We start from the raw sequence: 23,821 nt of genomic DNA on the forward strand, positions 1-23,821 counted from the left end.
ACTTCTTCATTTGATTAAAGAATGATTAATGGTTAGTTTTAAACTATTTAAGTATGCTGGAACAATTATTTTAAATTCTATTAACTACTTAAAAATTTTGTACAATAGGCAGATGCCTAAAGTGCAAGACTTTCTGGTACTAGTAAAACTGGGAATGGAAACAGGGAATGAGTCAAAGAGACAACAACCCAACCAAAGAGCAGAAAACAGCCCAAGGCCACCAATGGGTCTTCAGCGAGAAAATCCCACACCCTGAGGCGGGCTTCAGCTGGCCCCTAAACAATAATGTTTACTAGTTCAATGAAAACGGAAGTCATACTAAGCATATAAATGAACCATAATTAAAACAAGCATTCTGAGAGTATTGCATGGCAATACATAGTCCACTACCGGGTAAAAATTCATTATACTGGAACAAAATGCTAACTTGTTATATAACTTGCCATGGTGTAAACAAAAAGTAAATATCATGTCAATATCTTCAAGCATGACTAAAAACAGTGTGGAAAACTGATTATATGAGTGAATTTTTCAAGTCCAAGGACCATAACTCTGCACAAAATTATTAGACCGAAACAAAAATTTGAACTTGATCTGTAACTTGTCATGATAAAACTATATACCAATTATCAATCAATATCGTATAAGCATGATGAAAAAAATATTAGATATGATTAATAGCTCTCTAAAATTAGATATGATGTAATACAGTGTATATCTATTTTCAAATTACACTGTATAATCAAATATAATTAATAGTTCCAAATATTTTTTCTTTCATTTGTCACAAACTAATATAGATTTGTAACTTATCTATAAAATGTCAACAAATTTTATCTACACAATGTAATGTATTGAAATATATACACAATAAAAATAGCTTATTATCTAATTAAAGGATTTCTCTTCATAATTTTTTTTTTATATATATAGCATTCAGAAAATTAGTTTATACTAAATAACTAACAAACCTGCCAACAAATTCTTCAAATAATTGAACAAAGAATGTCTTTTAAAAAATTAGCTATCTCCCTTTGTACAGAAATATGGTTTAACATAGTATTCTAACATTAGATATGGTCCAGAGTTATGGTCCACAACTCTGGATTAAATCCCCAGACCGGAACAAAATTTGAACTTGATCTATAACTTGTCATGATAAAACTATATACCAAATATCAAATCAATATCTTCAAGAACGAAGAAAAAAAGTGTGGAAAGCTGACAGAAGGACAGACAGACAGACGGACAGACAGACAGAGTGCAAACCTAAAGTCCCCTTCGACTTCATCGGTAGGGGACTAAAAATCGTACAAGACTAACAAAGACCAGAGGTTCCTGACTTTGGACAGGTGCAAAAATGAGGCGTGGTTACACATATTTTGTGAGATCTCAACCCTCCCCTATACCTCTAGCCAATGTGGAATAAACAAACACACAGCAATATGCACAGTAAAACTCAGTTTAAACGAAGTCCGATGTTAGATGAGGTAACAGAAGAAAATAATGGTCAACATAAATTAACAAAAGACTACTAGCAGTTACAGACATGCCAGCTCCAGGTATCAATTAAAGTGTTTGAAAGATTATGTCTTCATCATCTAAAATCAAGCACAATCTCTCCTTTTAGGGGTTTAGTATCATACCATTATAAAATATATGAGGAGAACATAACCCATATCAGTAGCCTTTTCATTTGTAAAAGCTGTTTACAATTCATTGTAAGGATTTCTTTTTCTCTTTCTTTTTTTAATCATTACAGTACATTAATGTTAGTTGCATAACTGTATTGCTATTTAGCACTTTGAGTTTCTAATAAAAATAGCATAGTTTTAGTTTATATGTGCATAATCTTTTACAACAATTTATCAAAACGTGTTGAAGTCTGTGGCATTTTACTGTTGATGTGCTATATGTCCATGAATGAGCTATATATGTCCCTATGTATTTTGTTTCTTAAATCTGTTTATAGTGTTCCTCATAGTTCATGTTATTCTATAAACTATATGAAAATATACAGACATAATTCCTAACAAATTGTAATTAATTGAATTATTTTTTTGTAAGTCTTTACTTCCTGTTCATTCATATATTTATGCTTCTGATCCTTTCTATACTGTAAAATGTATTGAATAGGTAAAGAAATTATAAAGTAATAGTCACAGGACTCGAACCATTTTCCATTAAAAATATTAGCGTCAATTTTCTCAATATATATAAATAAATTTAACAATGTTTTCATTGACAGAAATATCCTACCTTTTACTCTGTACAATAGCTACAGCTCTAGGATGATTGGAACAATATTCTAAATATAATTCTTTTAATCTTGGAGCATGTTTCATAAAAACACCACCAATTCTTCTTAAATGAGGTAATTGTCTGGAAAACCAGAAACAAAATTAATTACAATTTTACACTGGAAGTCAATATCTTATAAATGGACTATTAAGAAATGTTAAAAATATGCATTTGTTACAGACATCTGTTGAAATATATCTGACATTGTTGTCTAACAGGTTATGATTCTAAAATGCAAAAGCAGTATTTTATGTAAATATGAAAATATTTCATTTGAAAAATCCCATTAGATTAAAAGAAGAATGTGTCCATGGGACGCAGATGCCCCCGCTTGTAAATATGCAAGAGTCAATGAAAGAATTCATACCTATTGATGTTTTGTTTTTATCGAAACTTAATGACATTTGATTCTGTATGTTATTAGATATTGCTAGAAATGGTTGTTTGAGTGTTCTTATTGTTCAATATAACAAACAGTAAAGGTGTAACTCAAGAACAGTGATAGTTACAGCACCCAACTTGATCTGTGTTTGGTGGTAATAAGCATTGTATACTAGTTTCAGAACATTTGGTTGTGGCAAAGTAAAGTTAGAGTGTTGAAACTTTGCCAATTTTTCCATTTATAAAGGAACATAACTCAAGAACGGTGAAAGTGACCCCATCCAAATTCGAACTTGATCTGTGTTTTGGTGGTAATAAGCATTATGAAAAAGTTTCATAACATTTGGTTGAGGCAAACTAAAGTTAGAGAACGGAAACCATTTTTAGGACATACAGTGGTAAACCTTAATGCCCGTGCCACTTATCATTATTTGAATCAGAGTATGTCAGGAGAAAAGGGTTGATAAAATGTCCAAACTTTTGTTTCAATAAAATTTAATTGAACTGATAACCACTTACATTGCTTGATAACAGATATAATCCTTTATGACATATCTCAAATGGTTTGCTTTATATCAAAATATAAAATAATCTTAATTGCTTAATACAAAAGAATTTAAACACTAATGCTTTCTTTACTTCATAAAACTTACTTCATACAGTCTTCTATTGAAGATAGAAAATTGTTTTGGAATGCTAATATGTCATCTAAATTTCCTACTAGTTTAGTGTACTCCACAGGAGTCAATCTGCAACACAAAACATGCATTGATATAAAATTTTAACTCATAAATTTGTATATATTTTACTTTAATAATTACGTAATGAAGTTTATGTGTGCTACTGTCTTTTTATTCTGCATTAAAACTACTGTTTTGCAGGTTCTTCTGCATAAACATTTTTCCCCACATTTAGAAATGGTAAAGTTCATATCTACTACAATAAATGCCCAACATTATTCCAACAAAAAGAAGATATACTGTACTGTGAGCTATTGCTCCAGTTTTAAACAAACAAAAAGCAAAACATCAAAGGAACCAAGCTTGTGTAATACAGTATTGCATCAACAGATGAAGCTCGAAGTCATATATCTAGAAGCTATGACTTGTGATGTCACTTGTATTTTCTGAAAAAAAATGTGAAATGTGTTATAGATGGATGCACACTGTGACAGGGGTGAACCAGTTTACCTTCGCTTTTGGGGCAAGGGTATAATAAGATAGAAACCCCACAACTACATATAATATGAAATAATTATGTCAAGTTTATATCCATTTCCAGTTAAATTGCAAGTGATTTAGTGAATGTGGAAACTTCTATTTTTTCCTATGGGAGAGCCTCAATATCAATCTAATAAAAAATAAAGTTAGAGAAGCACAACTATAATTTGGTTTTGAGGCATCATCAGAGGAGAAATTTGAGAACGGATCAACCATCTGCAAGATTTCCCTATGGTAGACATGTTTTTGCCCACTTCAAACAAAGGGGGATATTTATCATACCGCTTCTCCACATTTTCCCTATCAAGTCTAGTTTTTATTTTTAAGGCACTGTCTGATCTAAAACTCATTTTAAACATAAAAACTGAATTTTTTTGGTCCATTCTGGAATTTTGTGTCTTTTTTTTAAATAATAGGACAGTTTAATTTGTTTTAGATCCATCTGTTTCACTAAGTTTGCTTTCTTGTGATTGCTTGTTTGCACCTTTACTTGTCAGTATGGATTTTGCTCACTGCCGAATGCCAAACTATGACCTATAGTTCCTTAATTCTGCATCATTTGGTCTCTAGTTGATAGTTGTCTCACTGGCAATCACACCACATCTACTTTCAATATACACCATAAAATTAGATATTTTTAAATAAATTTTTAATTTTCATATACATGCCACTATCAAACCCCTGCGTTTCATTTTCTACTTAATGTATTATTTTACAGACCAGTCTGTATGACTTACATGCCAGAATTCTGTAAAGGATGTATGTAGTTCTGTAGTACCATTGTCATTTCCTGTACATGGGTTTTCTCTGTTTCTATCAAATTTTGAAAAACCTGCAATATCATATCAGTTTTAGATTATTTCCCCAGAAATATAAAACATTCAAATTTAACAGATGATGCAGTTGTATTCTAATTTCTGTGTAGTTTGTAGCATTGTTGCTGCATGTTCACATCACATAAACTTAACAGAGAAATATTCCAATCTCTTTTTTTTAATTTTTAATAGAGAACTTTGGAATTCAAACAATTTTTTATTTAGCAAAATAATGAAAAAATATTTATAAAATGTGTATACTTACAACATTGTGATATAACAGTGTATTTTCTCTCTTTATTTCATTCATGTGTATACTTACATTTTGATAAAACTGTATTTTCTCTCTTTATTTCATTCATGTGTATACTTACAACATTGTGATATAACTGTGTACATACTTTCTCTCTTTAAAAAAAATTATTTCAGTCATGTGTATACTTACAACATTTTGATAAAACTGTATTTTCTCTTTTTATTTCATTCATGTGTATACTTACAACATTGTGATATAACTGTGTACTTTCTCTCTTATATACTCCCATGTCTGGTCCTTTAGTTATGGATGATCTGTTGGCAATATCTGGAAAAGAAAGAATAAACTTCAATAAAAACATTATTTTTAAACATAAAATGATATCTAAATGTAGGAATAATTCTTTAGTGAGCTTTCTATTTTATTTTTCAAGCAAAATTTATTCTGTGTTTGCAACATGAATGTTTCCCACCTGTACATTAAGTATTATGAACCTGTTGGTGGAACAAATGTAGGATTGTCTGACAGGATATCTGTACAAAATGTGTTTGATTATCAAAACCAGATATTTCTTTATACTTGTGATCTGTAAATACAGGTTAACAACGTTATAATTATCATTAAAGACTTCTGTAATAAAGGGTAATTACAGAACAAATTTCTACATCTGAAGTCAATTAACTGATTCTTGTTATGGCTATCATCTTAATGACAAAACTTTCAGAAAATAACAAGATATTTTTTTGGCAATCTTTTTTATTCCTTTCCATGATTTTGTTTTTTATAATTTCCTTAATTATCGAGTGAAATTTCAAGTAAATTTCATCAGTTTTTGATATAGAATGAAATTAATACTAATTTTTGGTATCCAATATCTCAAATACTGCCAATATAATAGACAAGTGCCTGTTAATTTTTTAGAGCAAACAGATTTACATTTATATAATCATATATTAGTATGAGTCACACTTGTACTGCACCACAAAAGTTGAGGCTTACAGTATCAATCTTAGTCTTGTTTTTTTTTTCGTTTTTACCATATACAAGTATTAATTCACATTTTTTTTCTCATCAACCAACACTTTGCAATTAAAATGACACTGAATGATTTCATCTTTCTTGACATTATCTTGTGAAGTTAGAAAACTATCAAGTCATTCCATCATTTCATCACAACAAATGCAATGCCACTGGACACCATTTATCTCTATTTTACCTTACAATACTTTATTCTACAGAACACTACATCTTCCCATTATCAGACCTATAGTAGTTTTCTTTCAAGCAAACTTAAATAAGTTGATATATCTGCCCATACCTGATTTAATTTCTTTGGTATAGTTGTTAGGAAACCAGCCAGTTTTACCATTCAGTGTACCTTCCCACCAACCACCTTCAACCATCTGTGTTACTGTTATGATGTCCCCTTTGGAGAAACATAGCTGAAAATATACAGATAAAAAATAGATACCATTAGTTGATTAGGCTTAAATCCATTTTAATTCACAGTTGTCTTTTCAAAACAATCAAATCACTGAAATGAAATAAACATAAATAACAAATTTAACGAAATTACTCTATCATTACAAAAATGTACCTACAAATCAGGACATCCTGATTCCAGTCCAGTGATTGATTGATGGCTGCTTAATGTCCAACAGCAAATATTTCATGTAATGTCATGTTACTGAAATATGAATATATCCTGCTTTTTACTTGACCTACATGCTGAGACGGTCTTTAATGGGCTAGCTAATTCATTAACGTGTTACCCTACCAGGAATCATTATTCTGACTCCAAACCAGCAAGTACTGTAAATTCAGAAATTATTGCGTGCATTTATTATTGCGATTTTTGAAGAATGGACATAAATGCAAGACTAATTATCACGATTTCAGGAAAGCTGCATACTGATATATGCTTCAGATATCAGAATGCAAATTCTTATTATTGTGATACTCACCCAGTTGCATTATTCGCATTAATAAAACATCGCAATAATTTCTGATTTTACAGTATTTAGCATCATTCCTTTCAGAAACCAAGAAATCAACAAAGATATCAACAAAAAGTATGAGTTTGGAAATAAAATTTGTCTGAGAAATAAGACTTTTTCTAAAATGTGAACAAATATTTAAGTGTGTTCCACTTCTAACTGGAGTTTTTTCTTCTATCAAAACTTCAGATTCTAATTCTTGTTTTATTTAGCAGATGACTCACTCGAGATGACTCAACTTCAAAAGTTAAATCTTTTAAACAAATGAGCTTACTGTTAAATAAAATTCCATTTCCACAATAAATATTACATTAATAAACTATTTTTATTATCTTTTAAAATACAATTTACACTAGAATAAATTTGGGAAAGCAATTCAAAATGTAGAAATAGCAGAACATGAGAAACTATGTATACTTGCCTTAAGATTATCAGAACAACCATTTAGACTACTGTTTATACTACTAGTGTCACTAGTATAGTCATTACAACAACAACACATTTCTATCACTGTAATAATTATGATAAAACACTACAGCTTAACCATGGCAATTCCCAAATCTCCTTTTCTACAGTAATGAAAATTAGTCTCACAAAATCCAAAACACAAATAAATGTCTTTCAAAAGATACAATAGAGCCTTATAGTTTGTTTTGACATGTGTTTGTACAGACAAAACAAATATTAACGAAATGATGAAACACTTTTAACTTCTCGAAACCTAATGAAACAAAATTATTAATTAAGACAAGATGAAGATGCAACCTACCATAATGTGTCAATTTACTATGTGGATTCTTCATATGTCAACTTCACTGCCAACTATATGTACATATCACATACTATTTGGCAAGATTCACATCTGTATAAAAGTGTTTGGTTCTAATACAATTTTATATTTAGTCATATTGGACTGTGCCTCTATCATCTATGTCCTCAGATTAAAGCTATTACACAGACCAATTTACCCAATGCTTCACTATTTTTTTCTAACATCTGAAGAGAAATAGTTCTATTTTCTAATAAAAAAATGGGCAGGAATAGGTAATAATATATTACAGCTTATTGATAATTTTTCTCTATACTTATTTATGAACATCTCAAAATAATGAAAGACAATAACAGAAGATTTGGATTAAAATGTCAATAAGCTAGGACATCGAACAACACAACCTTACTAAAATAAATATATAGAGGTCATCATATGACCTTAAAAAATGGGTAAGTGACTAAGATATAGATTATCCAGCTGTTAAGTCTACCAATCTATAAAGCTTTATATAAATAGTTCAGGCAGTTGCCACAGTTAGATAGCATCCCTATGTCTAGCATTCTGTAACATTCGTAACAGGAGAGACAAACAACCAACCCAAAATGTACAGGGGATCAAGAATATACATAAAACTATTCTTTTTTTCTCACATGTTCCATTTCTAGTAGCAAGGGCCATCTTGGTTAGTCAGCAGCATCATATATGAGCATTGAGAAACATTTTGAAATTATTTTTTTTAGGTTCTTATTAGCCCAATGGTTTCAAAGAGTTTCTTTTTATTTGCAAAAAGCATTTACACCAAGATGTTGTTAAATGAAATTGGATATCCTGCATTTATCATGCTTTTCAATAACATTTCATCAAATTGCTAAAAGACCCTCTCCTAAATCATTGAAAACTATCATTCTGCTTTGACAATAATATCTTGGTGTAAATTAGATACACCGGTTCAGGCTAAAGCCATCAAGGTGTATCTAATACATATTAAGAAAGCTATTTCCATCATGACAGACATATCTTGTAGTCTGTTCAGTTTATACTGGGTGGGCTTTGTAGTCTGTCCAGTTTATACTGGGTGGGCTTTGTAGTCTGTCCAGTATATACTGGGTGGGCTTTGTAGTCTGTCCAGTATATACTGGGTGGGCTTTGTAGTCTGTCCAGTATATACTGGGTGGGCTTTGTAGTCTGTCCAGTATATACTGGGTGGGCTTTGTAGTCTGTCCAGTATATACTGGGTGGGCTTTGTAGTCTGTCCAGTATATACTGGGTGGGCTTTGTAGTCTGTCCAGTATATACTGGGTGGGCTTTGTAGTCTGTCCAGTATATACTGGGTGGGCTTTGTAGTCTGTCCAGTATATACTGGGTGGGCTTTGTAGTCTGTCCAGTATATACTGGGTGGGCTTTGTAGTCTGTCCAGTATATACTGGGTGGGCTTTGTAGTCTGTCCAGTATATACTGGGTGGGCTTTGTAGTCTGTCCAGTATATACTGGGTGGGCTTTGTAGTCTGTCCAGTATAAACTGGGTGGGCTTTGTAGTCTGTCCAGTATATACTGGGTGGGCTTTGTAGTCTGTCCAGTATATACTGGGTGGGCTTTGTAGTCTGTCCAGTATATACTGGGTGGGCTTTACTAACTTATCAGACAAATTCAGAAGGCAGATAAGATTTCTATCAATCTCAGTTTATATAACACATCTACAATTTGATCTATTTTAGCTTTATTACTGACACTGATCAAGTCTACTTCACTAACATGATAAATGCAAGCTTTATAATTTTGAAGGAATTTGTTTTCCACTTCTCATAAATCTAATAACTTCAGCACAGACACATTAAAATGTTTTAGTACCAAACAAAACAGTTTTCTGAACATCTTAAAACAGAAGTGATTTCATGTGCCAATATTTCTCTTTCAACTTCAAAAATACCACCAAATTCATTTGTAACTGTAGAAACATTGCTAAATATAGGGTATCGGTTTTTATCATAGCTGAAGACTGTGCACGAGACCCATAGTTGTTTACATCATTGTCCTATGGCCACCAGTGGATAGTTGTCTCATTGCCATTAATGGCAATTGTACATTTCCTGATTTTTATATTGACTTTAAAGTCTTTATTTCTTAGCTGTCTCCTGAATATAATGTGGGGTAAATGCTAAGCCATATGACATTATGACAACAATACTGGGTCTTATATTCAGCAGCACTATTGCATGCAACTACATTGAAAAGTCTGATCAAACCAATTTGATAACTTATCAGCTTGTAAAGCTAAAATGTGTTTTGCACTTTTTGATATAAATACCATTCCTAAATTCTGAAATCTGTTATTATACAGGGTAACTTTGTTTTAAGATGATGGGTTTTTACATCATAAAGATAAAACTTTTGTCATTGAAATGCAGGTTTGATTTTTTTCTGAATCTGTTCTACTAATTTGTCAAACCAGAAAAGTATGAAAAAATCTAATTTTGTCCCAAGTCAATATGCAGTAATTTTAGATTTGACAGTTAAAGTGAAAATTAAAACCTATAAATTTGGGGATTTTTAATATTTCTGACAAGATATTTTAAAACATCCATGTATACATACATGTTGAATGTATTATTCATTGATATTTACCATCACAGACAAAAAAATTGGATAATGGAATGCTACCTAGTAACATATAAATCAATTGCAACCAGCCTTGTCATTCATTACATGCATGTAAATTGTTTGATGCAAACTGCATAAAAATACATCAGTTTCAGTATCTTTCAGGAGTTTTTACACTGCAAGTTGATAATAAGAAAATTTCTTTCTAATTCATGTAAAGACATGATTTTAACAGAAACTTGTTTTTGTAAAACTATCCCCCCTGCGAAGATGTAGGAAATATAATACAAGGAAGTACCAAGAGATATAATGATAAAATCAAAACTTAGATCAGCTGCTGCTTAGATGATGGACTGGATAAAAGTGAATAACCTCATCTCAAAAAGATAGCATGATGATTGATTATTGAAAAATATCTATAAAATAAACAGCATACAGATAAACACACTTATCACAAGTATCTCTGAGGTACATAGTTCAGCAGAAAACCATTATGAGTGTACCTACAGTTCCAAGTCTTATTAAACTCAATAACCATGATAACTTATTCTTTACTTGTACAATATATATGTATTACTGTGGATTCAATACCAATTTTCGTGGATTTCATGGATACAGGTTAACCACAAATTCAAATGTTCAACGAAGTACACATTTTGTAAAGGCTTGTATAGACTTTGACAAATCCACGAAAATACAATTTTTCCTCAATCCACAAAAAATTGGTATCCACCAAAATAAATGAATCCAAATTTGAACAGGACCTGCAATACAAGGGGGGTCTCCCCTTGCATTAAACATTGGCTTAAGAGAATTTTCTGAACTGCATACAATATAGTAACCCTTTATTGATTCTTTTGATTATGAAAATTTGATTTCTTAAAGTTTCAATTGAATAGAATTCACTTTTCAGTAAATTAATAGGTATGGGAAGCATGTAAAATTTAGTGCAACAAAAAAACTTTCAATCTAAAACCAAAAGAGGCCAAAACATTATCAAATAGTCTAAAAATTGTTTTGTTTTTCTTGATTTCATGAAATGTGGTTACTATCAAAAAAGAAGGTCAATGCACTGTTTAATAAACAACTTGATGACTTCTTGATTAACTCAGCAACTTGATGGCAAATTGTCATAACTTTGTTGTGAATTTAAATTCTAACTTCCTGAATGTGAAGTTAACAACCAGAAGTTGAATCAGACTGTAACATAAGCACTGATATTTTTCCTCTCATTACAATCTATTTGTCTGAACTATTTCAGGATATTAAGAGCTATTTAATGTCAGAAATCATCATTAAAGTGATTCTTTGAAGTTCCAGATACACCCTCTCACCTGTTTTAATTTTTATACATCATCATCAGAAATCTACTATTACAATCTCTATTTAGAAATAAAACATTTTTATTTTCTCCCAAATTTACTATCTATATTGACTTTACAGATTTTACATTATATTTTGCAAATAATTCTTTAGCAAAGAGCATTTTGGCAGCGTTTCAGAGACAGGTCTCTTGAGAAATTTAAGAAAACAAACATCTGCAATCTTTTCTATATATAACTTCTACAAATTTATTACTGCTTTGCTGTGTCATTCAAAAAAATTTCCAATTTTGAATGTTTTTCACCAAGAACCTGATCCATTGTTTAAAGCCATTGTTATTCACATTTTTATTAGAATAAATTCGAATTGTCATAATAAAATAATGGCACAATGTTAGTAAGATAACATGTATATACATGTACATGTAGGATTATAAATGCCTCAATCTTCAGCAAATAAATGTGAAAAAGTGTCATAATAAACTTGATCAAAACATTGCAAACTTTTAACACATTCTTCTGAAACTACATACAAAATCTTTTTGATAAACAATTATGCACACATGCAATTTTTGTAAACACAAGAGCCGTAACAATTCCATCAAGTACAACAGGAATGAAAGGCAAACATTATTCATAACTTGTCATCTTTTCATACATCAAGTGCATCACATGCAAAATCTAGGTCATTATCAGCACATAACAAGCATATTTTCTTTACATTTCTCTAAGGGTCATCATGATCATTCCTTCAAAAGGTATGTTCATGGGAACTGAGAATTAAACTTGATTTGTTACCATTCATTATTAAACTAAATACAAACAAAAATCTGGGCGCTACATTCAAAGGCAATAAAAACAAATCTGAACAAGTGAAATTTAGTTTTCCAGGTACAGGTGTTATAATTCTATTAAATAAAGCAGGGGCGGATCCAGCCATTTCTAAAAGGGGGGTTCAAATCCAGGATAAAGAGGGGGTTTCAACCATATATCCCCATTCAAAAGCATTGATTGTCAAAAAAGGAGGGGTTCTAACCCCCCCTCCCTCTGGATCCGCTACTGTAAGGACATTTTGATTGAATCTGGAACTCATCATTGAGAAACTAAATCCTATGGAAAAAAGTCTGGGCAATTGAAGAATTATTTTCTTTATGAGGGTTAACAAATATGCCCAGGTATCTTAAATAGACTATAAACCTGACAATACTAAATCAGTTGACTCACCTCATCATTATTTGATCCCGAAAAGTTATGTAGTGCCTTGACCCTTTTAGGGTTCTGTGAGCTTGGCTCTACCATTTTCAGTAAATGTTTAGGCTTTGGTTTTAACTCTGGCTTTTGACTTTTAGCAGCAGGACTTGTTGATGCTGTAACTGTTGCTAAATGAGCTAATGCTGGGATAGCTTCATAAGGGTTTTCTTGCTCATTGTGACAAGTTTCATAAATTGGTTCCTCGTTGTTTTCAACAAGTATAATAGTATTCCGAGCCGACTGAAAAGGAGTAGTGTCACATTCTTCACTGTCTTCTGATTCTGTTTGCTGTTGTGATTGTTGACGATTTTCTTCCGCTTGTTGTTGTTCTAATTCTTGGCCCCTCACTTCTAAAATATTAATAAATTCATTAATTTCATTAACAATCATGTCAAAATCTCCTGACAGATCAGTACTTGGTGTTTTTTCCTCACGATCATTCTCCATGGCAAACTTTCACATATATACTATCCCAGTTTAAGTTGAAAATGTTATCAATGCAAATGCATCTTTTCAAAAAGAATGATAAACACTGCAGCACACATACAAAATTTGTTCAGAACTGCCAAAAAATTGATTTCTTATCTCTCCAGTTTTCAACATGCAATAGCTTCTCAAGTAAGGTATTAAGTTAATTAACTCTCCTATTTGCACACATATGTTTTTATTGTATCCATTTTGTAAAAATAAGCAACATGTTAAATCTGTCAGTTAAGTAAGAAATCTCCAGGAACATGAATGACTCAGTTGCATTACAGTAGCACAGTATTTTTGGTAATTATGACCCCCTTTAACATCCTACAGATTATTTGATTGCTGATACTGATTGAGGTCCTTCATGGGGGAGAAAGATTGTGTTGATTAACATGTGAAAACTGATCAAAACATAAAACAGTAGCATCACAAATTAATTAGGAGTGTTTTCTATTTTAAACAACCAACTCCTAAGCATAAATAATTGGAACTTAAATATAAATTGGACTTTTCATTTTATTTACATTGTAATAAAAAGATATATATTTATATTATTCTTCTCAAAACACTGCTTTTGGGCACAATATGGAGAAAAAAACCCAATAAGATTTGTATTCTTTTGTTACATTTGGTATCTGCTAATTTACATGAAGCAACTTTCAAAATATCAGTTTTCCATAACAAGGATTAATACAACTTAGATTTATCACAACCAGCAATCTCTGTATAACCAAGGATTTATATATTTTACTATATAAATCCTTGGTATAACAGAAATCTTTTAAATATGACAAACAAGAGACATGGGTAAACCTCAATAAGACATCAAACTGAGGAAAGAAAGAACCAAAAGACATCTAGAGGGCAAATTCTAGTCTTTAACAGCAGACAGGTGTCCAAACACTATGTCAAGCTATTTAAAATCTATTATAAACTACTCATGTGTCAACATTTTTTTTTAAATGGTCAATACTACGTGTATAACAAGACATTTAAAAAAAAATTCCGCTGAAATTAAAATTGATCAAGCAAATATGAAGTAAAACAGTCCGACTTCAAACCTCATAGCTGTTTCATATTAGCAATTTAGATTCAAAAAACTTTGTTTCAGAAATAGTGTTATTTTTTTTTTTATTTCTTACATGTTTCATTGCTGAAAATGAAGAGTAAACATGTACACTGAAGTATACTTTTATTCTTTATTTTTTATATCCACTAATTAGTTTTGCATCAAGACACATTTATCATCAGCTGATTATTAAATATTATTACAAATCAATGAAAACAGATGTGTTATGTAAGTTCTTTGAATGATGAGATAAACAGATTAGCTAAGGGCAATAAATAGGTCATACATGTATAATTTATCTAATCTATAATGAAATGACCCCTACAGACCTCATCATATGGAAATAGATGATGAGTAAATATTCTGTGTAAAACACAAATACTTCTCATATTTGTGTCTAGTATAGTACTACCCTTTACACCCTAATACAATAATAATCAGTAAATGCAGTACCCCATAGTGATCCCCCTTGAGAAATAGATTCAATGATTTAATGATAAATTTTCTGATCAAAAGTATCCTCTTTAAGAGATAAAGAGTTAAAAAAAAATTGTTATTAAAAAGTTCCCAAAGTAGTAGGTCACACAGGGGACATTACTATATATAAACCTTACTATAGGCAATAACAAATGTTTTATTTAAAAATATATGGTCCAGTTAAAAATAAATCAATTTTGAAATTCATAAGGTCATTTGGACAAATGGACATTTTGTATCATGTGCTAATTTGTGCAAAACAAGCATTCTGAGAGTATTACATGGCAATACATAGTCCCCTACCGGGTAACAATTCATTATACTGGAACAAAATGCTAACTTGTTCTATAACTTGTCATGGTGTAAACAAAAAGTAAATATCATGTCAATATCTTCAAGCATGACTAAAAACAGTGTTGAAAACTGATTATATGAGTGAATTTTTCAAGTCCAAGGACCATAACTCTGCACAAAATAATTAGACCGAAACAAAAATTTGAACTTGATCTGTAACTTGTCATGATAAAACTATATACCAATTATCAATCAATATCTTATAAGCATGATGAAAAAAAACATTAGATATGATTAATAGTTGTCTAGAATTAGATATGATGTAATACAGTGTATGTCTATTTCAAATTATAATCAGATATAATTAATAGTTCCAAATATTTTTTTCTTTCATTTGTCACAAACTTATATAGATTTGTTACTTATCTATAAAATGTCAACAACTTTTATCTACACAATGTAATGTATTGAAATATATACATTAATAAAAATAGATTATTATCTAATTAAAGGATTTCTCTTCATAATTTTTTTTTTATATATATAGCATTCAGAAAATTAGTTTATACTAAATAACAAACAAACCTGTCAAAAAATTCTTCAAATAATTTAACAAAGAATGTCTTTTAAAAAATGAGTTATCTCCCTTTGTACAGAAATATGATTTAACATAGTACTCTAACATTAGATATGGTCCATAACTCTGGACTAAATCATCAGACTGGAACAAAATTCGAACTTGATCTATAACTTGTCATGATAAAACTATATACCAAATATCAAATCAATATCTTCAAGAACGAAGAAAAAAAGTGTGGAAAGCTGATTTGCCAGACTGACGGATGGACAGACGGACAGAAGGACGGAGTGCAAACATAAAGTCCCCTTCGACTTCGTCAGTAGGGGACTAATAAAACTACTTGTTTTGCTGCATAATTGGAATATAAAAAGTTACAAAAAATGTTTCAATTTTCGCCATTATGATATATTTTCAATATTTCTTTATTTTTTCTCTGTTGACATAGAGATATCTCTCGCCTGTTGAACATTTTATAGTAAAATGCAGATGTCGAAATTAAAAATAGCAATACTTTAACATGTAAACTATGCAAAAATTTCAAAGTCAATAAACCATGACTTAGGGGAGGGGCAAAATAATCTCCATGAAAATGAGATGTGCCAATGCTTATACAACTGCAAACCAAATATCATTGACTTATTATAATGGTTAGTGGTTCCCCTTAAACAGACCTAATCACAACTTTAACAGGTAAACTATGTACATTTTCAGAGTCATTAGACCATGACAGAGGGGGCGGGGTTCAAATTATCTCCATGGGAATGAGATGTGACAATGCTTATACAACTGCAAACCAAATGTCATTGATTTACCATTAATGGTTCCCATTAAACTGGCCTATAAATGAGGGCGTTAGTTTTATCAATTGAATTGTTTCATATTTTTCATATCCGGCCTTTTATAGCAGACTATATGGTATGGGTTTTTCTCATTTTGCCGAAGGCCATAAGGCTGCCTATAATTGCTAATATACACTTCATTTGAACTTTGGTGGATAGTGATCTCATTGGCAATTATGCCACATCTCCTTATTTTTAAACAAATCACAACCTTTAACAAATTGTTGATGCCACTGCCGCCTGAAACAGCATACTTAATTCTCCAATTTTTACTCTGTTAAGGCAAGACAAATATAAGTAAGAGTGTGTTTAAGAAGTACTCAATGTTTCTTCATTCTTTTAGAACATCATTGGTCTTTAAATCTCAGCAGATGCCAAAGATATAGCATTTCAAACATAAACAGTTGTATCTAAAAAGTAAAATCACAAAAATACTGAACTCCGAGGAAAATTCAAAAAGGAAAGTCCCCAATCAAATGGCAAAATCAAAAAAACAAACACATCAAACGAATGGATAAGAACTGTCATGTTCCTGACTTGGTACAGGCATTTTCTTATGTAGAAACTGCTGTGCTATCTTAAATATGAAAGGAGATGATCTTGGTCAACAGTCTGTCATTTGTATTTGCTATCTTAAATATAAACAGACATGATCTGGGTCAAGGGTCTGCCATTTGTATTTGAGTGGATACTATTGCTAAGGACAAATGAATGGTTGTTGTGTTCTCAAATAGTACTTCCCTTGGTATAAGTTGGATTGTGAAGTATATTTTAAATTTTGAGACCTAACAGTCAACCTTTTTATATATTGACAAAAAAATCTGATAAAAACACAACATTTGTATGACAATTAGAAAAACATGGAATATAAATTCAATTACTAAATATAAAATTTTGAGTTTTAATCATTTATTTTTGAATATCTATAGACATCAAACAGACTATACAATATTACCTTTGATGACTTGATTGTTATTCTCTAAAGTCTATAGCGATTACATAAGTTTTGGTTAATGATACAAGGTACAAACTGCAGAAGCATCAGAATTTTCAAGTTACAATAAGTAATTTCATATTGAGATGGTCATGGTGATCGCTCAAGAAACAAACTGGATAAATATTGAAACTAATGAGTCATTTAATTTGATCAATGAGAGAGATTATTAATCTAAGGCATCCAAATTGAACATTTTAATCTACATGTAGAAGGTACAAATGTATTTGTAATATATGAATTCAGAAACAGCTGGTTTAAATGAGATCATTTATTTTATTTTGCAAACAAGTTTTTGCCTGTTATATAGACTTAAAAAGTTGTACAAAAAAATCACCTTCCAAAATACTGATTGCATTTCGCATGAAACAAAATCTTAATTCACCAGATGTTTCAAATCAGATTTCAATTTACATGTAAAATGTGCATTTTCCATAGAATTCCCTCTGTATACAGCATTTATGTGCTGTGATAGGATATCGGTAAATATTTAACAAGCTGTGTTAAAACAAGAGTGAAATGCTGAATAGTCTCACCTGCTTCATTTGAATTATATGTTAAAGGTCTTTCAGATCAAGGTCTTACTCATGTACATATTTGTAATCACATAAACTTATTATTATCAACATACATATAAATTGGGTCAGGATCAGATGAGCTCTGCAGATCTACATATACACCTTACAATAATTCTGACACCAAGTATAGTTGATCTTATACTTATATAGTATCTGATGACTTGGGAAATGAACCTAAGCATTTTCTATTAAAAGAAAGTCTCTGTACACTTGTTTTATAGTCAAGCTTAGCCATTTAAGTTTCTAAGAATATTCATGATAATCTATTATTTAGTTGAATTATCATATGACTTTAAAGTTCATGTGGACCCTTTGGCAAAAATGGCTGTGTTTACACCACAAAATTTACTCTGAGTGCAGACAAACCTGTGCATCTGGAAAATTTCTAAATTAAGGCATAGCATGCCCTAGATATATAAAATTCAAATGCATGTTGTATTTCAGAAAATTAAAAACTTAACTGGATTTTGTTGTCAAAAGGTGCCATTTTTTGAGAATTTCCCCTGTGTAAGAATCAAGGTAAACTGTATTGATTGGCATGAACAATACGGGGACAGTAGATATCTGCCAACAATTAATATGAGATTTAAACTGGAAAACTGAGTGGACCGTATCAAATGAAACTCAGGTTTTTGTTTATTTCATCTTCTGAAGAATTAAAAAAATATTTTAATCATGGAGAGATTGATAAATCAGCAATGATCATCTAGAAATGATGCACAAGTATTTTTTATTTGTACCTCTTTGTTGTCATCCTGTTGGTGACTACACTGTGCAGGTTTTTGAGTCTTAGTTCTACAACATACATGTAATGTGTGTGGTCCCATTAGACAGAGGTTGTGCACAAGTAAAACTGGTGATATCTTACTCTTTTTGAAACCAACAGGGAGAAGTAATGATGATTTAAAGAGAAGTGCTTGTTCCATCAAAGCACTACAATTCTATTTGCTTGATATATTAATACTTATTCCTGTCTTTTTCATTTGAAATTTTCAAAGTGCAATAATATCAAAACAGTTCGCCAGAGAACATTTATTTTGTAGTGCATTTCTTTTAGACAATAAATGAAAATTGAAAAAATCCCACCTGCGCTTTCTCAATAATATTTTTACAGTGTGGTGTACTACTTTTGGGACAAATTATATCAAAATTTTAGAAAATTTCATCAGCTCTAACTCAAAATATGGACAATTTTATGTTCATGGGTATTGTATTCTTTTGACAGCTTCAGACATACTATTTTTTAACCTTTTTCAGCTGGACCAAATCACTACTTTACTTAAAAATTCATGACCCAAATTTTTTTACAGTGTAATTTCATCCCCCTACTTGCTATTTGGGGCATTAAACATGAAGAAATAGATTTTGAAGGGGTATGAAAAAACTTGCAACTAATACACTGTCCACAGTAGGGACTATATTTGTAGACAATGAAAATCAAAGGATGATAACTGTGTTCCTGGACCAGTTAAGAAACTGAATAAAAGAGTGGTGCCTTTTTGTACATATACCAAAATGAAACGTCATTCATAACAATGAAATATTTATTGTTCCTTTATATTTAATGGAAAATGGGGACTTTATGGCAAATCAAGCCATGATTTTTACAAAAATATCCACAGACTTGTTATTTGACGTGTTGGTTGCTTTAAAAGGCCAATGTAGTTTATACCTATATGTATGTCAGGGGTCGTTTCATGATTACAATCACCATTATTGCTCGTACTAATGTTAGGTTCATTATGAGTTGTTGGCACTTCAAAAGAGGCTGATTTGTGGCGTTTCCTGAAGGAAAGAGGGTTAAAGTTTTAAAAAATGTAAAATGCCTGAAGTTTTAGACAATTGATAGAAGGGGGGTATAGGATTAAGAATTTGAATAAGACTCAAAATTAATAAAAAAATATTTGAATTTTGGCATCACAGAAGAAAACCATTACTGGTTGAGGGAAGTTGCCATACAAATTTTAACTTTTAAGATTTAGATAAACGTGATATCAATAAAAATATTAATTACCTACTGAAAACATCTAAGATCGAAGACTGTCTCTTCATTTTCACACCTACACATCAAAGGAATCGAAGAAGTTTTCAACGATCGCTGATTACATAATCATTTTATAAACATACATGTGAAGGTACATGTACAGTATTTCGCCTTAAGGTAAGTAATAAAAACTTTATTACCAGTGATATACAAATTGATAAATTAATCAAAATATTACATTAAAATGTACATGGTGCACCATTTTTGCCATTTTTGTGCACCGGGTGACCACCCCCTGGATCAGCTCTGATCAGTATGTTTATATCTTAGGGCAACACTTATTACAACATGTATTTGACATAATTAAAGTTCCAAGGGTATACTTATAGAGTTCTCAGGAAGACAGTGCTTTGGAGACGTTTCAGCCATATGTCATTTCAGCCATATACCAGTTGGGTCTTGGTTGTTTTGGTCCATTATACATTTTTTCTTAATGTCTGTGCCTACCAATGTTTTGAATAAAATCATAAGAGGAAAGTAAAAAGTTCTTAGTAATATATGATTGGATTTTCTTAATAAAGATAAATATAATGCAGTGTATGGAAAATGTCACAGTCGGCAGAGCCAGGTAAAGATTCATCCATCTGTATATAGATTTCCATAGATACAATCTTCTTCTCTTTTTAATAGAACCTAAAAAAACTTTCTTTTCAATTTTTTATTGAGTGTATCTATGAAAAATATGAATTGTTTATATTTCACTTTTTTTATCTTGACATGCAGTTCAACAAGTTCCAAATGCCTCACAATGGACACATAGAAATAGGTACAAGGCGGAATATCAACGGAATGAGTCAAATTAAGTATACAATTTTAGCATTTTTTTATAACAGTGAAAGTATACATAAGCCTGTGCTCAGGATTTTGACTTGTTTTACGGTCCCGATATAGGGATTGGGGTTGAGGCATGAAAATCGGAAGAGTTGGCAGGTCTGCCATTTTGGAAGCCCTGCAGCTAGGGACATGTAGCACACTTTAAAAATATTATTCTTTTTGAAACGTGACCAATTACAAATTCAAAGTTAAACATGGTGTACTTATTATCATGATTATCAAAGCAAAAAAAATTAATAATTGTATGTGTAATCTGCAATCAACTCCTAGGTTACTTTTAAATACTACTTACAACGAGGACTATTATAGTAGATAGATGCAAGGCTTCCAAAACGGTCATATATTCCGGACATTTGTATAATGTCCAGTAAAAGTCCGGCTGGGCAAAGCACGAAACGGTCATCTACTTTTTAGATTTCAAGGCTTTCTTAAGAGACAGTCATTTTAACATAATTTGCGATCTTTTTGACCCAACCTTTTGCCTTTAACAGCCACACATTTCCGGTCATAAAAGTGACATGATGATTAAGTACTATCAAAACAACCCCTACTTTAATATCTTCTCATTTTAATCAAGGCTAATTAATTGCCGAACAGCTGAAATTTACCTGTTCAGGTGACAGGTAAACTATTTTGAACCGGACATTGATCGGTCTATTCAAAGTTATTTTCTTACATTTCACCGGTTTGCATCTAATTAATTTAGTCAAAAAGATTTAAATTATCAGAAATACATTTAAAAATAAGATTTGATGAAAAAATTAAAGAGGTGAAAATGAAAAATCGTCATAACCACGTTGTTTGAACCTAGAGACATGTCTCTGTTTGAACTAGTACACATGTGCGCATGTGTGAAATTTAATTATGCATCCTAATTTCTTCAAAAAATGCTTAAATTGTCATTGATACCTTTATCTCACGTTTATTTCGAATATTTTCTTGAAGAAATAACGTAGAATGAGCTACTTAGACTCATTCATGCTTTGCAAACGTACACGGAATTTACGTATCCGTCTCTGGTCTATGTTTTACCATTGTCAAGATAAGATCCGGTTTCAGATTAAAAACGAAAGTAAAGTTTTTGACAACGTTATTTTGCACAAATAAAGAGTCTAAGGCAGATATAAGTACGCTGATGTTCCACACTTCGGATGATGCACTGCCAATTTAACAGTTTACGTCAGAACTTCAAATTTGAATCAAAGAAAGTTTAATATCGATTTTTTTAAATATCAATCATTGGGATGGCCAACTCGGCAACTGATTACCATAATTGCCTTTTGTTTATTTAGTCTTAAGGGATTAAAATCGGGATAATATATAAAATGTCCGGCTGGCTTATTATAATTTTGGAAGCCCTGGATAGATGTACACACTACTGTTTTTTTTTTAAGAAAACATCATTACGAAAAGTGTAATAAACAAAAGTTATTTTTCAAAGTTATAAAAGGTATATATACAATAAAATCTCTTTTGATATAAAATAAAAGTACAGCCGAAACCACTTATATTACATGGCCGAAGTGGAACATGCCGATGGCCAAAACGACCAAGTCTGAATCTGCTCTATGGCCAAATGTCTTGTTTCCCAAGACAGTGACCCCTACAGCCAATAAACTTTAATAATATCTCTTTGAATATCTGATGACCTTGTGTTACCTTTGGACTGTTAATAGGCCATACTGAATAGGGGGCAGTTTTTTTGGATAGAAGGGGAAATAGTCTGATAGTATGGGAAATCCTATGCATGTTTCCAAGCAACTGTCCTCTTTAAATGATGTTTTCCCGTATTTTTCAAACCATTTTTACCTCCATTATGAAAATCTGCCCCCTATTCATCATGGCTGCACTAACTGTGAAGGGGCCTGTTGTAAAAAATATCACAAGGACCATATTAAAGAACTATGTTTGGTTCCGCTTCTAATGTTACAACTTACATGGTGTATGTCAACAGTTCTGTTAAAATCTATTTATTGTCAAAAAATATCATAAAGACCAAAGAGCTACGGTTCCGTAGCTAGTGTACTTCTAGTTATTGTTACACAAAACGCACAAATAAGACAATGCTACACATTGAAGTTGAGGGAAATAAAAAAAATATGTAAACAAACGAGTTTATTTTTGTTTGTTATAGATGGACTATCGATTTGACCATTACGCATTGGAAATTGGGAATAACACTATATTATCTGTAGAATGAATAGAAATCTGTCAGTACCTAGTTGGTTGGTGTTTTCGAATTGTTTTTAAAATAATTCTGTGTCACATTGGTTCTTTCAACAAAATATGGCGGAAGTTGCAAAAAATGACGTCACTAATATTGTACCAAGAAAGATAACTGTGTTTAGACGTGACAGATGGCGGGAAATGAAAAAAAAATGAAATTAATCTGATCTTCAATTTGACGGCTAAGGGAAAACTAGTGACACAATTATTGCGTAAGGCTGCTATTTCACAAATTCTTGCAAATAGTATAAATCTAAAGAAATGACATTAAAAAAAAAATCAAATAATGTTCATATCAATATGCCAGTCAGTTTCTTAAGCACAGCGGCACTGAAAACAATAATTCTTATTTACCTTAATATAAAAAAAAATACATAAATTTTCGTGAAATTAGTTTATTCATAATAATATTTGCTAATATTGTGTTTGTTGTATGTTGATAATTGCAAACGGGAAGGTCTATCAACAGGACAGATTTTAAGAAAAAAAATGGTGGAAA

At 31.2% G+C, this 23,821-nt stretch overlaps 1 protein-coding gene across 14 annotated transcripts in view; it reads right to left on the reverse strand.

The window, feature by feature from the left end:
• Positions 1 to 23,406, reverse strand: part of LOC127738041 (rho guanine nucleotide exchange factor 7-like) — a 68,168-nt gene extending 44,762 nt beyond the window's left edge. For 12 of the 14 annotated variants that reach the window (XM_052249110.1, XM_052249117.1, XM_052249116.1 and 9 more), the window contains exons 1-7: positions 23,315 to 23,406; positions 12,887 to 13,263; positions 6,292 to 6,415; positions 5,218 to 5,300; positions 4,640 to 4,734; positions 3,336 to 3,431; positions 2,260 to 2,382 (exon numbers count right to left, since the gene is read on the reverse strand). In XM_052249110.1, coding sequence (XP_052105070.1) covers positions 2,260 to 2,382; positions 3,336 to 3,431; positions 4,640 to 4,734; positions 5,218 to 5,300; positions 6,292 to 6,415; positions 12,887 to 12,961 — 596 coding nt within the window. In that variant the 5' untranslated portion in view covers positions 12,962 to 13,263; positions 23,315 to 23,406. Of the gene's footprint in view, positions 1 to 2,259; positions 2,383 to 3,335; positions 3,432 to 4,639; positions 4,735 to 4,982; positions 4,993 to 5,091; positions 5,109 to 5,217; positions 5,301 to 6,291; positions 6,416 to 12,886; positions 13,264 to 23,314 lie in introns of those variants that run through there. The other 2 variants (XM_052249119.1, XM_052249120.1) reach the window with 2 other exon arrangements.
• Between the last annotated feature and the right edge of the window lie 415 nt (positions 23,407 to 23,821).

Source organism: Mytilus californianus, unplaced genomic scaffold (assembly GCF_021869535.1).
Source record: "Mytilus californianus isolate M0D057914Y unplaced genomic scaffold, xbMytCali1.0.p SCAF_4, whole genome shotgun sequence".
Taxonomy (NCBI): domain Eukaryota; kingdom Metazoa; phylum Mollusca; class Bivalvia; order Mytilida; family Mytilidae; genus Mytilus; species Mytilus californianus.